The sequence below is a fragment of the Channa argus genome, chromosome 18 (genome assembly GCF_033026475.1).
Source record: "Channa argus isolate prfri chromosome 18, Channa argus male v1.0, whole genome shotgun sequence".
NCBI classification, from domain to species: domain Eukaryota; kingdom Metazoa; phylum Chordata; class Actinopteri; order Anabantiformes; family Channidae; genus Channa; species Channa argus.
In genome coordinates this window covers 18,203,678-18,217,605 of record NC_090214.1, presented here as the reverse complement: position 1 = coordinate 18,217,605, position 13,928 = coordinate 18,203,678, and the positions used below count along the sequence as shown (strand labels likewise).

At 39.7% G+C, this 13,928-nt stretch overlaps 1 protein-coding gene across 2 annotated transcripts; it reads right to left on the bottom strand.

The window, feature by feature from the left end:
• Positions 1 to 288: 288 nt before the first annotated feature.
• tmc2a (transmembrane channel-like 2a) lies at positions 289 to 12,836 on the bottom strand. 2 transcript variants are annotated; one of them, XM_067483179.1, is made up of 19 exons: positions 12,800 to 12,836; positions 11,161 to 11,203; positions 10,608 to 11,018; positions 8,825 to 9,071; positions 8,647 to 8,728; positions 8,460 to 8,566; positions 8,138 to 8,236; positions 7,644 to 7,786; positions 7,226 to 7,373; positions 6,623 to 6,811; positions 6,337 to 6,516; positions 6,013 to 6,171; positions 5,735 to 5,863; positions 4,622 to 4,689; positions 3,130 to 3,369; positions 2,927 to 3,052; positions 2,645 to 2,723; positions 2,266 to 2,386; positions 289 to 1,998 (listed from the first exon to the last, which is right to left on the bottom strand). In XM_067483179.1, the coding sequence occupies exons 1-19, from the start codon at positions 12,834 to 12,836 to the stop codon at positions 1,784 to 1,786; spliced, it is 2,823 nt and encodes a 940-aa protein (XP_067339280.1). In that variant the 3' UTR covers positions 289 to 1,783. The 2 variants fall into 2 exon arrangements, with proteins under 2 accessions (XP_067339280.1, XP_067339279.1); XM_067483178.1 differs by having other exon boundaries at positions 10,608 to 11,046; positions 11,165 to 11,203.
• Between the last annotated feature and the right edge of the window lie 1,092 nt (positions 12,837 to 13,928).

Sequence of the window (13,928 nt, the reverse complement as noted above, 5' to 3'; positions counted from 1 at the left end):
ACACATAGTTACAGTTTAGGTACAATATTTTTTTAAAATTGTTGCTTAATCAACAAATATTGACACTTTTAACAGGGATTATCTAGTCATGGTTCAAAACTAGTTCAAAAATGAGGTTGAACCCCCATTTTATCCGCATGTTACGGCAACAATAAAACATTACAGCTGGCCTTTATTTATTCTCCCCATGTTTATGTGTACCGAGTATCGTACACCCTGGAGCTTTATACATCCTAGATTAACAGTTTAATAGGGACCACAAGTAGTGAGCACATCCTCTTCTTCATACCTTGCAGGAGGCTGTGGTGTGTTGTTGTGAACAGTCTACGAGCTGTCCTGACATTAGTAATTTAATTTGCCAGCCAATCGGAAACAGAAATTTTCTGTAGCTGTTGTGCAGGTAAATACAGGCAAGAATAAGGCGTTGACGAAGGCACTGAGGGCTAGTATTTTATGTATCAGCACAGAGGATAATTGTACTATTATTAATATTTGTATTATTTTAAGATCCATAGTAAACAATGCTCTGCACTTCCATTCATATGCACCATATGTTACATATGGTTATGTCCATTTCACCTGTGAGTTACCAGAGAACACATGGTGAAGCAAAAGTACAGTTGTGACCGTTACCTCAGTAAACTACAGATTGAAGAACTACTGATATAGGATTGGGGTTTACTGTCCAACTGAACAATGTTTTAAGTGGAGGTTTAGGTTGGAACCTGTAGCAGTTTGCTCAACATTCACTTACAAACATTTACTTTCAACTGAATCTTGCGGTCTTCATCATGATATGTAGAAAAATCGAGAACATAGATACTGAGTCATCTCCATGACAGAATACACCACTCTTTTATAAAGACTTTGAGATGCAGTTGAAAACTGGAAGCTATTAGGTGGACCATAAGTTAAAGGGCAACTTCACTCATTTTCAACTGGTTTCATATGGCTCTAGTTCAGTCAATAAATGTATATGAATGACACTAAAAAATGTCTGCTTTCCCTATAATAAAATACTCTCATGCTTCTAGCTGGAAAATGCCTCCAGATGACATCATCCAGAGAATTGTTTTAGTTTAGATCGTGTCATCTCACTGCTCAGAATCTTGAGGCTGTTGTGCTGTGTGACCTGCTGCTCCGAACCCCTCTGGATAAAATCATCTGAACCCCCGATGATCAAAAAAAACGTCCTCCAGATGATGTCATTTAGAGGGGTTTTCCAGCTAGAAGAATACACATATTTTTAAATTTAGGGAAGCCAGACGAGTTTGGAAACATTGTAATACCCAAACTAGAGCCATAGGATACAAGTTGAAAACAAGTGAAGTCGCCCTTTAAGACTTTTTGACAAACCATTTCTAAGGAGTCCTGATATGTGTTTTTAATAGACTCCATCTGTCACTAAGAAAGCTAATTAAATTTACAATCGTCAATGATAACCTATGTTTAAGTTTCATGGTTAAAAACAGATGTCTCATTTGTGTCCCAACAAGCCCAACTTTGGTATTTTTTGACCCACGGGCAGAAATAAATCAACAACTGTCATTTTCATTAATTATAAAGCCAAATCCAGGTTTTTACAGCGCTGTGTTATATTGCCATAATGTTTATATGGCTGCAAATCTTTAAAATTACCTCAGACAAACTCGAAGCTGTTGGTGATGTCGGGAAGTAAATATGAAGACAGAAGAAGAGTGCCTGTTTTGTCTCCAGCTCCAAAATTAACTGAGATTGTCAAAGCAAGTAACACATCCTGCAGGAATTCACTGTCAACAAACTGTTATCTCGGAGGGGGTCCTCTCCCACGGCCTCGGCCCTGTCCGGCACCTGGCCCCGGCATCGGTCCATGTCCCCTAGGCCCTGGTGGCCGGTTTACTGGACCGCGGGCGTTGGGGTTAGGCGTTGCCAGAGCTACATCTTTCTGCAGGTTGACACCTTTACCGGCTGACCCTGGCTTGGTCTTGGTCGGCTTTGATTCAGGCTCTGTTTTCTTTTCTGTTAAGAGAAAGACAGTGATGTGTTTAAAAAAAAAGGGATTTTCGACTGTTAGTTGCCTTAATGGCTGCATAACATCGAACGATTTCAGCATGGATGTAGTGAAAACACACTCAGATTAGTAATAAATTTACAGATACAAATAATCTTAGCATTCCTTTAGATATTCTACAATATCAGAAGAAAAAATAAAAGACCAACAAGATTTAGCAAATTTAACATCATTGCATATGCATAGGACAATTGGCAGTGTAGGAGTTAACCGACCAGGCTCTGGTGGAGGAGCAGGGGGGATAAGAGATTTGTTTGGCAGCAGGTCCTCCAGGTCTTTCATAACCTGGTTAGTGCTGTCGACATTGTTCCTTCGGTTTTTCTCTTCATCGCGAGCCTGGACAGAGAGAGGTGGAGGAAGAGCAAAATCAGCAGGGCCCCATTGTTCATAGCAATCATTACTCAGCGGATCTGTGTCCAAAATCACCCCCTATTCACTCATTCCCTGCTTCCTGTATAATGCACAATAAGTAGCTCACTCAGTAGTGAGCAATCAATTGACATTTCGGACACTTAGTAACTGTTGTGCCATGTTGAATCATACCTGCCTGAATTTGAATAGCGTACATTATTTTTGTCTGCATTCCCTACTTACCATCTGCATCTTCTTTTTCAGCTCCACGTTGGAGTTTTTATAGGCCTCAGACACTGAGTTCAGATAGTAAATGGCCAGTCTGTATAGAAGAGATTGTTTGGGTAGTTTTGCAATCTTTTGTCTTGTGCAACAACAAAAAAATTTAGTTTGAGGAATCGCACATTCACATGTGTGTATTTTTGTTTGGCAATCTCCAATGTGGATTAGTTTTAGAATATAACTTAAAATGACAACACTGAGAAAAAGCTCATGTGAAGCACAGTGTGTGTGTTCTCCACTCACACCATGAGCAGTACAGCTGGTATTATGAGACCCGGGTTGGCTGCGTAGCTGAAGACTGTCCCCATGAAGGCTGGCAAGTCCAGATCAATTGTCTCCATGATTACGTCGAACATCTTTTCTTTCCCACTACAAACATCAACATTGTCAACGTTTACACAGGTTTAGTGGTAGAAATGAGAAATATTCTTTATTTCATGTGTTACCTGAAGGGTCCACAGTCAAAAGAAGGTGGCAGGGTCATTATGGTGTAAACAACAGGTAACAGACTGAGGAAGAGGATCAGAAGCAGCAGACCCATATAGAAGTTGTTGGACTTGGAAGCTTTGAAGACTCTCTCATGTGGGACATTGGTGGCCATCACCGCCCAACACTGATAGTACATGGAGCTGAGAAGCCTGAGCACATTGATCCCAACCAGGCCAGGAGCATAAAACGCACCCATCCTAATTGCATGACATCATGTAACAAGATCAGACATTGTGTTACAGCTCCTTACACTTCAGAGGCTTCCTGTTAAAATGCGGTACAGCCTAAATTAATTCAGAGGAATTTGGGAATTTCGGCAAAAGAAGAACACAGAGGAGGAAGACAATTTCACTGCTTAGTGTTGGGATATTTTTGACATATGCTTTGAGTCCGTCTACACTGTGAAGCAACTGCTTTTTGGCAAACACTATCTGACTTACAAGTAGTTAGAAGTTTTGGGATAAACCCTCTTTGTTTACTCGGGTGACACTTTCTCATGATTGTCCTGTACACTGTTTTTTTATCTGGATAACCGTTTTTTACAGAGAACGAGAATTCTTCACGGATGGTTTCCATGTTCTCACAGATATTTAGTGGTCTAGAACTTGACCAACAGTCTGCTTTTGGATATAGTTTGATTAGTACATGTAAATGAATGCCATTAAACTTCCCTCTGACTTCCCCACATTGAAATATCTCTCTACTTTTAGCTGAAAAATGCCTCCAGATGAAATCACTTAAAAAAAGCTTCAGTTCTGATTATGTTGTCTTGTTGGTCACACTGTGGAGTTTGCAATTAGGGTCAACCTGCTTTTTCAGGGCTCCTCCAGATGACATATTCTGAATTCCTAATGATGGAAAAATTCCTCTGCACGATGTCATCTAGAGGAATTTTTCAGCTAGAAGCAGAGAATACAAAAAAGTAAGAAGGAAATTTAAAAGCATGAATGTAAATGCTAAACTAAAGCCATATAACGGAAGTTGAAATATGGCAAAGTTGCCCTATAAGTAAGTTCTTTTGAAGAACTTACTAAATGTTTTTTGACCACACCTGTTTTGTTTTATGTATCATGGCCCACAACTAGAGATTTCACATGCACATTTGATACTGCATAAGTCAATGATTGTAATTCTTTCATGGTTTATACCTGACCGTTACATTAAAACTAACATTTTAAGTACATTTTGATTGTTTTCAAATCCATTGATAATAATTATGCCACTGTTCACTTATGGTTTGACTTTTTGTGTAACTTGTAACCGGTGAAAGTCATTTTTATTAAAAGTTTGACTCAAGTGACTCAAGGACACCAGGTACTAAACACATGTGGCAACACACATCCATGCATGTAAACACACATACACACATGCACACACACCCCCACACAACACAGGACTACTAATTACACTGGTGACTGAGTGTGTGTTTGTTATAAATAAAGTTTGTACCAGATCATCCCTTGATTGAAGACCAAGCCAAGAACGTTGCCACTAATGTCAAACTCTCCATATGATGGCTAAAAGGGAATAAAGACAAGGATTGTATTCTCTTTATTTAAATGTTACCTAATAATCTAATTGATCCTTTTCAGTCTAAATGCTAATGCTAAGATGGTACAATGTTTAAATGACAATTATCACATGCTAAACAAGTGGATTTATAAATATAATACACATAGATGCTGGATTGCCCACTGGAATATATGTCAGTGTCATCCCCAAATAGGATCAGGCAAAGCCTGAAACAAATACAGATAAGTGCAGGAGCTCTAGTTTTCTGGAGAAAAGGTACTATAACCTTTACATTTTTCAACCAATTTCAATGACTCATTTTATGTTGGAGAGTTGATGATCTTAGTGTTGTTCAAATATGCTTTGTCTACAGTTACTGAGACTCGTGTTATTTAGGCTACTAGACAGTTTTTACGTATCAATATGGGACTTAATGGGACAAAATAAATGCCATAAGGAATCACAATCTCAAGTTTGTGACACTTCGAGAAGAGGTGGTTCTAATGTTTTGGCCACCCAATAAAATATGGAAAGCATAGAACCACATCTTCTTATAATGCACTAATGTATGTGTAACTCTATGTTTCGCTCTTTTGATACAGACAAGTCCCACTGTAGACTACTGTGAATGTAGGGTTTAATAAAATGATAGTTGCATGTAGAGCCAATAGTTTGACAGTAGTAAAATGAATAATGGTTTAATTCAAATCCAGAAGCCTCAGTTTTAGCATATTAGTATTGTACATGCTGGGTCTCGCTGTCTTTGCTTAGTGGGATATTTGAACTTTCTGCCACTCCCAGCTGTTTGCTAACATCGAAAAGCATATTATTGCTACTGTGGGATACAGATGGAATTATGTGTACTTTCAACAGGGCTGAAGTACACTGGAATGATTTTTGAGACCGGGACGTCCATATAATAATGTCCAGCTGATTGTAGGTCTAGGCAGTTCACTGCCCACTGAACTATAGCTACTCTTAAACAAAACGTGGCAATACAGTTCACATTGCCTTTGATAAAAAACCTTTGAATCACAGCCTTAGACTTACAAATCCAGCCTCCAGGTCCCAGCACCAGCAGTAGTTGAGAAAACGGACGATGACAGCTCTGGCAAAGTCACCAATCAGGATGGTCAGATAGGAGACCTGGATGTCTGACACGGTCAGCTTTACAAACTCCTGGAACATGGACAGCATAAAATTGAGGCACCGATTACTTAGAAAATGTATATCATACAAGTTACTCATGAAGACACAATAACTCATAGTTAATATAGTCTCTATTGCATTCCTCATCAATAAGTGCAAAAGAATTGTATTTTTATTACTATGCCAACAGCGGTCTCCCAGCAGGGTCCTCTGATGACATCAGCTGGGTTCATGGGGGGTGGGGTGACCTCAGAGTCATTGATGAAGCGTGAATAGTTGGCATAGTACTCCTTCATCGCCCAGATGGAGGCGTTTTTAATGGCCTTCTCTTCTTCTAACTAAGAAGAACAAAGAAGCCAATCGCTTGCATGTTTCCTCTCAACATAATGAAAACATCCCAGTAAAGGAGATATCTTTTTATCATTGAGACCCATTAGAAACTGTCCAGAGGGTCAATTTGTAAGGAGACCACACACACATATACACACACACTGCTACAATACCTTGCTGTTGACCTCGTCAAACAGGGCAAACAGGAAGGTGTAGAGGTTTCCCAGAAATAGGGCAAAGATGCGTCCAAGCTGCCACTTGAGGGCGATTCGAGGGTGGTAATCCTCAAGCTCAGCAATGGTCTCAAACAGGGGAGGACACACCAGACCCAGCAGAGACATGATGATCTCCAACTGGAACAGAGCCAACAAAATCACATTTATAAATGTATTCTTTTATTATGAAAAGGGTTTATAAATCAGAAGGGTTTATAAATCAGAACCTTCTAAACACCAATACCTCATTCTTCTCGTACCAGCTGAGGTCATCCCTGTTGGCAAACTCCTGAGACCTCTTCACCACGAAGTAGATGAGGTAGCCACTGCCACCAAGACTGCACGTGATCAAGACGTTAGCCAGGACTCGGAGGAACCTCCGCAGGTGAATATTCTCATCCTTCTGGTTCTCCTGCTCATCCACAATGGACTCCTGTTCTTGGGAAGAAAATGTAGAGGTTTAAGAGTAAGTAGAGACTGTAAAACGTCGTCTGGCAGTACAGGTGTCCTGAGAACACTGCTTTGTTACTGATTTTGCAGAACCAAACACAAGTATTCCAGGTAATAATTGGGATCATGATGGTTTGGTACCGTTTCTCCCACAAATTAACAATAATGTTATAATATTGGTAAAGGTATTCACACACTGGCAAACGGGGTACAAAAAATTTCATTTACACTCTTTTTAATTTTGTAAAGCATTAAATAAAAACATCAAATCAAATAATAAGCCTTTCTGTATTTTATTATAAAGAGAGCAAGTAATGCAGATCTTAACATATGAAGCCACATACACAGATTCACTGTAATAACTTCATCCGATAGACTGTGTGTTTGCCAAAGTTACCTTGAAGCTGGTGGTGATGGACGCGTACTTGTTGTCTGCGGTCTCTGCATTACCAATCAGATAATCCCAGCTGGTGAACATCTTCCAGGCGAAAGTGAACTCTCCTTCCTCTCCATCTCCACCGCCAACATCAGCATTCTTTGCCATCCTGGAAAATAAAAAAGCCTTCTGTTTTGACATGTAGACAGACCAACCTGTGCATTATTGAAATGAATATTCAAATTTGCACCAGAAACGGCAAATTTGCATATTCATAAATACATCATTCATCTTGATGCTAAATTATTTTGTAACATTTAATCCAATTCAAACCATTTTCCCCAATTTAGATAATTCAAATGATCAAAACTGGAGTTTAATAGATTTTAGCATCTATTTAAAAACAAGGAGCATAAATTCGACATTGCTGCACACTCACGTGCGGATCACAACCATCAGACTGTAGCCGAAGGTGCCGATTCCAACCATGAGATAGGAGAGAGGCAGCCTGAACTTTAGCAGGCCAATGGTCCTCTGGTTGTTGTAATATCCATAGAACAAGACTGAATATTTGCAGTATCCCTAAGAAAAACAAAACAAGACTTTACAGAGTATTTTTTATTCGTCTTTTGTCCCCCGTGTTATTTTGTGCATCTGTCAGATTAGGGCTTTTATTCCAAGAAAAGCAAATAAATACGGTATGTTAAATTTACCTACAGTCCCCTCTAAAACTATAGGAATGACAAGGCTAATTATTAACTAATTAATAAAAAACTTTTTTGTGTGTATTCAATGAAGATTTTTAGACTATAAAATGTGCCTGGTTTCTCAACTTTTCTTTAGTAGTTTACAATTATGTGTCGCTAATCAGTAACAAGAAGCTTGTTAAATGAAAATCTGATCATTTTCAGCTTCATTCTATTTCAGACTCACGTTGAAGTCCATGAGGACAGAGTAGTCCATGGCGGTGGGCTGCTCTGCTCTGGGGACAGTCTTCCTGGGAACAGAACCATAGGGAAGGCCCATCAGGACCTGTGAAATAAAAACAAGTTAACCATTTACCTGCCACTAGTAGTGCAGAGATTCCGATCAACCTGCAAAAGTAATTTGTTTTCTACTGAATTCTTATTCGACTTTACAATTACTTACACTTATTTAATACTTTTAACATAACTGTAATTATTTCATATGTCATATGCTTTGAAAACTGCGAGAGCGATACTTTCAATTACAACTTTCAATGTAGAAACCTCACCTCAGGGATGACCACCAGTCCAAAAGTAAAACCAAAAAGGACCAGGTTCATGCCATACATCCAGCGAAGGAAGATAAAGTAAGAAGCCACAGATGACCCAAAGTGACCTGAAAACATTGAGAAGATTATTTTATTGTTGACCTTTTCAGCTGAGCATGTTTGTGCTGGAAATGAACTGAAAACTTACTTTCCACTTCTTTGATCTTCCTTTCCCATGGGATACAGGCTGTTTTGAAGTTTTCAAAATCCCTTTGAAATTTGATCCATTTCTGATTGAGGAAAAAGGAGGAAAGTGATAACAAGAAAACACATGCACACAATAACAGGAATAGCAGGGAAAAGATAGTTTTCACTTTGTGCCTAACCTTTGTCATCATCACTTTGTAGGCGTACCACTTCTTGCCTTTTCCTTTGCCCAAAGCTCCTTCAAACTTATCCACAAATTCTTGAGCCTCCTTGAGGAGAGTGAGTCTCCGCTTCATCCTCCATGGCTTGTTCCTGATGTTGGCGATCAGCTTCTTCTTCTCCTCCACCTTCTCCATCAACTGAGCCATCTCTCCCTCTGACAAGGATTCCTCCTCCTCATCGGAGTCTGTGTTGGAATCAGTGGAACTGGAGGAGAAAAGATGCAGAAAGGCGAAGAGAAAAGATGGAGGGTGTTAGAGAAAAACAGATCAAGAAAACAAGACTTACAATCTTTAGCGATGATAATGCTCATTTTGTGGCATTTCATTTTGTGCCATTTCATTTCATAACGATCCATCCAATAGTTGGTGAGACATTTTACAGATCACTAAACTCAGTAAACAGCAATCTCTGGACAAAACTTAATGACAAATCATCTCCCAGCTGTTGCAGGGCATCAGTCTAGACTGAAATAGTTAGAAAGGCCAAACAAACTTAAATAAGAAAACACTTCATGTGTCATTCGAACTGCATGTCTTTGGACTGTAAGGGGGAAATACACAGCAAAAACCTAAACATACACAGGAAGTATGGGATGCAATTTTATAATAAATACTTTATTGAACAAACTAAAAAATAATGGCAGCTTATATTCTGAGCAACTGTTTTATAATTTATTTAACCCAATCACATGTTATAGGTAACATTTAAAAAAGGATTTGGCCAACAGAAGCCATATTTATTTGTGTCAAAAGCTTCCAAACAGTGAACCAACAATTACCAGTTGCTTCATATTTAGTCAGTCCTTCAGCTTCTCCACCGCTAATTCAAACTGGGGACCTTCTGTCGAGTCTTTTGACAGCCAGTTTCTAAAGGTCTTGCTCATGGGACAAAGTGTATTTGCTTGGCTGTCCATTCTCCGCAGTCAGGACGCTTTTGTCATTAGCGCCAACCCAAGAGTTTGGTTTTAGTGGCACAACCCTACCATTTAAAAAAAAAGGGGAGTATTCAACCTGTTAAAGACTGGCTGACACTTCATGAATTTTAATGGGGGATAGTTGTTACCCTGAGCAAACCCATGGAACCAGAGAAGCTACACATGAGTAGAGCTACACATTAGAACAGGACCAGGAGATGCCCAAGCACAAACTAAACCACAGTCCAAAAGCCAACATACACCAAAACATAAATCAAGAACAATGTCCCCAGCTAACAAGGAGAAGAGCTGAAGGCTTGGCAGAACAGAGGCACGCGGTCTTGGCAGAGCATGAATGGAGAGGAAGGCCCATGTGTGTGTTAAATTACACCAACAATCATGTATGTTTGGAGACATGGTGGAGCAAAGCAATCAAAAAGGAAGGATCCAGGTCTAAGTGTGGGAAGCAGACTGTGTAAAACTATGACCGGAGGACATAAGGGGCAAAAGAATGGAAACAAAAAAAGGTTAAAAAAAACATGCATCTCACCTTTCTAACAGTTTCAACTTAAATAAATTATAACCTGAGTAAAAGTCAGTGAATAGCTGCTGTACCAGATTGCATTAGATTGTACAGGCGAACGTAATGAAGTGGCCACTGAGTGTATATATACTTCTACATCTATCTATCTATCTCGCTCTCTTCCAGTATGATCAGTGTTGATGCAGTTGCAGATATGACAGTTATACCTGTATTGGGACTTAATGAGCAGTGTTCCAATAAAAACGTTTTGTGGGTATTTGCCTCCTTACTGTATTTTACTTACCTATCATCTTTCTTCTTCTTCTTCTTTTTGGCCTTGTCATCGTCCTTGTCTTTCCCCTTATCCTTCCCTTTAGCGTCTCCCTTCTTACCCTTACTGTCCTCTTCCTCCCTCCCTCCTTTCTTTCCTCCTCCCTTCTTGCCCTTCTTTCCCTTCTCCTCATCACTGTCATGAGCTTTGCCTCCTTTCTTCTTATTGGCTGCACGTCCTCCTTTCCTCTTTGGAGCATCGTCCTCGCTCTCATCATCCTCATCATTGCCACCTCCACGTTTCTTGGTGGGCTTCTTCTTGTTTGCCCCCCTGCGTCCCCTAGGAGCTTCATCCTCCTCCTCATCCTCATCATCTTCATCCTCACTGGCATTGCTTTTCCCACGGCCTCTTCCCTTTGCACCTCCTCTTCCAGCTGCCTGCCGCCTGTTTCCTCTTCTTTTGGGGACATCATCTACATCAAGACCCAAAAAAAGATGAAAACTACCACATTTAGTGTTCTAAGCATTATGTTAGACGACATTACTATAATCATTTTTTCAAATTATGTTTGAGCTGTTTTATCAACTCACCGTCACTGTCACTCATTTCCCCATCTATCTCTATGCCAACTGAGGGAAAACACAAAACACAACTTTTGGCAACCATCTTAACAGACAATGGACTCATGATATACACCAATCGGACATAACATTATGACCACCTGTGCAATTTAATGCAATCCGTTACAGTGGTGCTGCCATAAATTCCACTCTTACAAAATTATAATTTCTCAGTTTTTTGGTTTGAACTTTCTGAAAGCTGATAATTCTACTTCTTCTTTTCCTTTCAGCTGTTCCCTTTCACGAGACACTACAGCGAATAGTTCCTCCATTGAACCCTGTCTTCTGCACACTCTCCTCTCACACCATCTAACTTCGTGTTCTTTCTCACTACATCCGTAAATCTCTGCTTTGGTTTTCCTTTAGATCCCCTGCCTGGCAGCTCCAAACTCAGCATCCTTCTACCAATGTAAAAGGTGATAATTCTACTATGTGTTTTATTACTGAGGGCAAAGTGGGTAGTGGAGTTGTACTGGAGTTCATTATAAGAAGAGGTGGTTCTGATATTTGAAATGAATAAGGTGGACAAAACATGACCATAATGCTCAAGCTTTTATAGGTTCGGCACTTGTGATGGGTGCACAACTGGTTCAGAGCAACCTCTGAACTGCAGAGCTTGTGGAACGCAGTGGTCTGCAGTCAGGATTTCCAAAAGTGCTTCAGGGCTAACTTGACGCACTGCTGGCCCGTGTAGTCTGATTCAGTAGAAGAGCTACTGTAGTTCGAATTGTTGAAAAAGTTAATGATGTCCTGACACAAAGGTTCCAAGACACACAGTGCATGGCAGTTTGTTGCAAATGGGTCTAAGTACCTGCAGACTGATCAGGGTGCCCACACTGACCCATACTGGATGTTAAAACTTGCAGAGGCCTCTTAGCAGGATAATTGACCCTGCCACACAAGCCATTTATGACGTCTTCCAAATTCTCCAGATGTCAATCTAATCAAGTATCTGTGGGATGTGGGACAGTAAATCCGATCCATAGAGTTCTTCCCCGGCAACTTATAGGACTTTAAGGATCTGGTGACAGTTTGGTGCCAGATATCACAGCATATCTTCACAGGTCTAGTGGAAACCATGCCTTTACAGGTCAGAGCTTTTTTGGAAGTAAATGTGGGACCTACTCAATATTAGGCGAGTGGCTGATCGCATTGTGAAATTGAGCATGGTGAGACATGTCAAATTTCGTGGGATGGGTTGCTAATGTGGCATGATTAGGTCAAATTTTTACTTATCTGGTTTACGACCTAATACCTACAAAAGTGAGCCACAGTCATTAGTGTAGCTGCAGTTTTGTGTTCAAATAGAAAGGCACTATGTGAATTACAGGTAAAAAGTTGAGATTTTGTGATCTGTGTCTAATAATTTTTAAGTATTAAGTATAACTTATCTCTTAGTTCCAAAATGTGAATATTTCTATTAGAACATCATTCTTAGAATAAACAATTATTTTCTTTGTTGAAGTCAACGTCCCTCTAATAGTTTCAACTACTTTCAGAAATTAACAATGCGCAGGTGTTACTTACAAAATACTGATAGTGTTTTCAAACAATGATTAAATTATTTCCAGCAAAATTTCAACAGTCATCCTATGTTAAACTTACCTTCCTCCATTGCAGCCACATCACTTTTCCTTGGCATGATAAATGGTAAAACGCGTCAGTCCTCAGTGTCCTCTGCAGCTATTTGCCAGTCTCAGGTATCTGAACGCACCATCACTATGACGACTGATGCATGTGACCTGCTCCCAACAGGTGCGGTGGGTGCGGTATATAGTGGAAAACATGCAGAAAGGCTTATTCTACAATAGCTGGGAAAATTCTATTTTAATCATTACTACAGACGGTGATGATATGTACATGTGAGGGATTTATATCAGGTCCATAGTGATGTGGTAACGGCATTGTGTGGCTCTTCTGCATTTACCTGTCCCACTTTGTGTTTCCTAAGTGGCTAAAGGACCACATTATCTAAACTACCCAGACACACACTCGCCGGTCTTGTTATCGGAGACACCACACACACACACACACGCACAAGAAGACCAGACATCCTGAAGATTTAATGAAGGTTTAGATTTCTCTCTGCAAGGCTCATTAGACACGCAGTAAGTACCTTGAAATGACCTTGAAATAGCTTCTTTTTTTTTTTAGGTTTTCAATAGTAATACAGTCTAAAACAAAGAATAACAGCTGACGTGTGTGTGCAGAGCTAAAAAGTGTGCAGAAAAACATTCCTTAAAGAGTGTACAGCTTGTTTTCACATCTAAAATTATTCTATTACACGGTTATCAGTTCCATCAGTGAGATGTGGATCACATTTTGCATGTTTCTGTCTACCTGGACAGAGAATAGACAGAATTCACAAGCACAACAGAATAACACTTGTAGCCCTTTAAGATACTAGATGTTCATGATTCATTGCTGGCATACTCTATTAAGTATGTGCATTTAAGCATATAGGAGGATATACAGCATATGTGTAGGCATTTGTACAGATATGTATAGCACATAGATCATGCATATTTGTACATCATTGTCATCAAGGCTAGATAGAGGTTTTTTTGTATCCTTTGGTTGACAACTACCAGAGCTGAAGGCTCAGGCCAGTACAGATCCTAAATGCAATTATACTAGATCAGTTCTTGAGCGTGTAGCAAGTAATGGATTCATGTCACAATAATTCAATAACGAGGCTGCATTTGGTGATTATAGTTTACCAAGTTAATTTTCT

What these genes read in the sequence shown, in the direction of transcription:
- tmc2a (XM_067483178.1), bottom strand. Translation starts at nt 12,836, where the DNA reads ATGCCAAGGAAAAGTGATGTGGCTGCAATGGAGGAAG. An exon ending in TGTGGCTGCAATGGAGGAAG is followed by an intron (nt 11,204 to 12,799) that starts GTAAGTTTAACA and finishes GTTTTCCCTCAG; the next exon opens with TTGGCATAGAGATAGATGGG. An exon ending in GACTGGTGGTCATCCCTGAG is followed by an intron (nt 8,237 to 8,459) that starts GTGAGGTTTCTA and finishes TTTATTTCACAG; the next exon opens with GTCCTGATGGGCCTTCCCTA.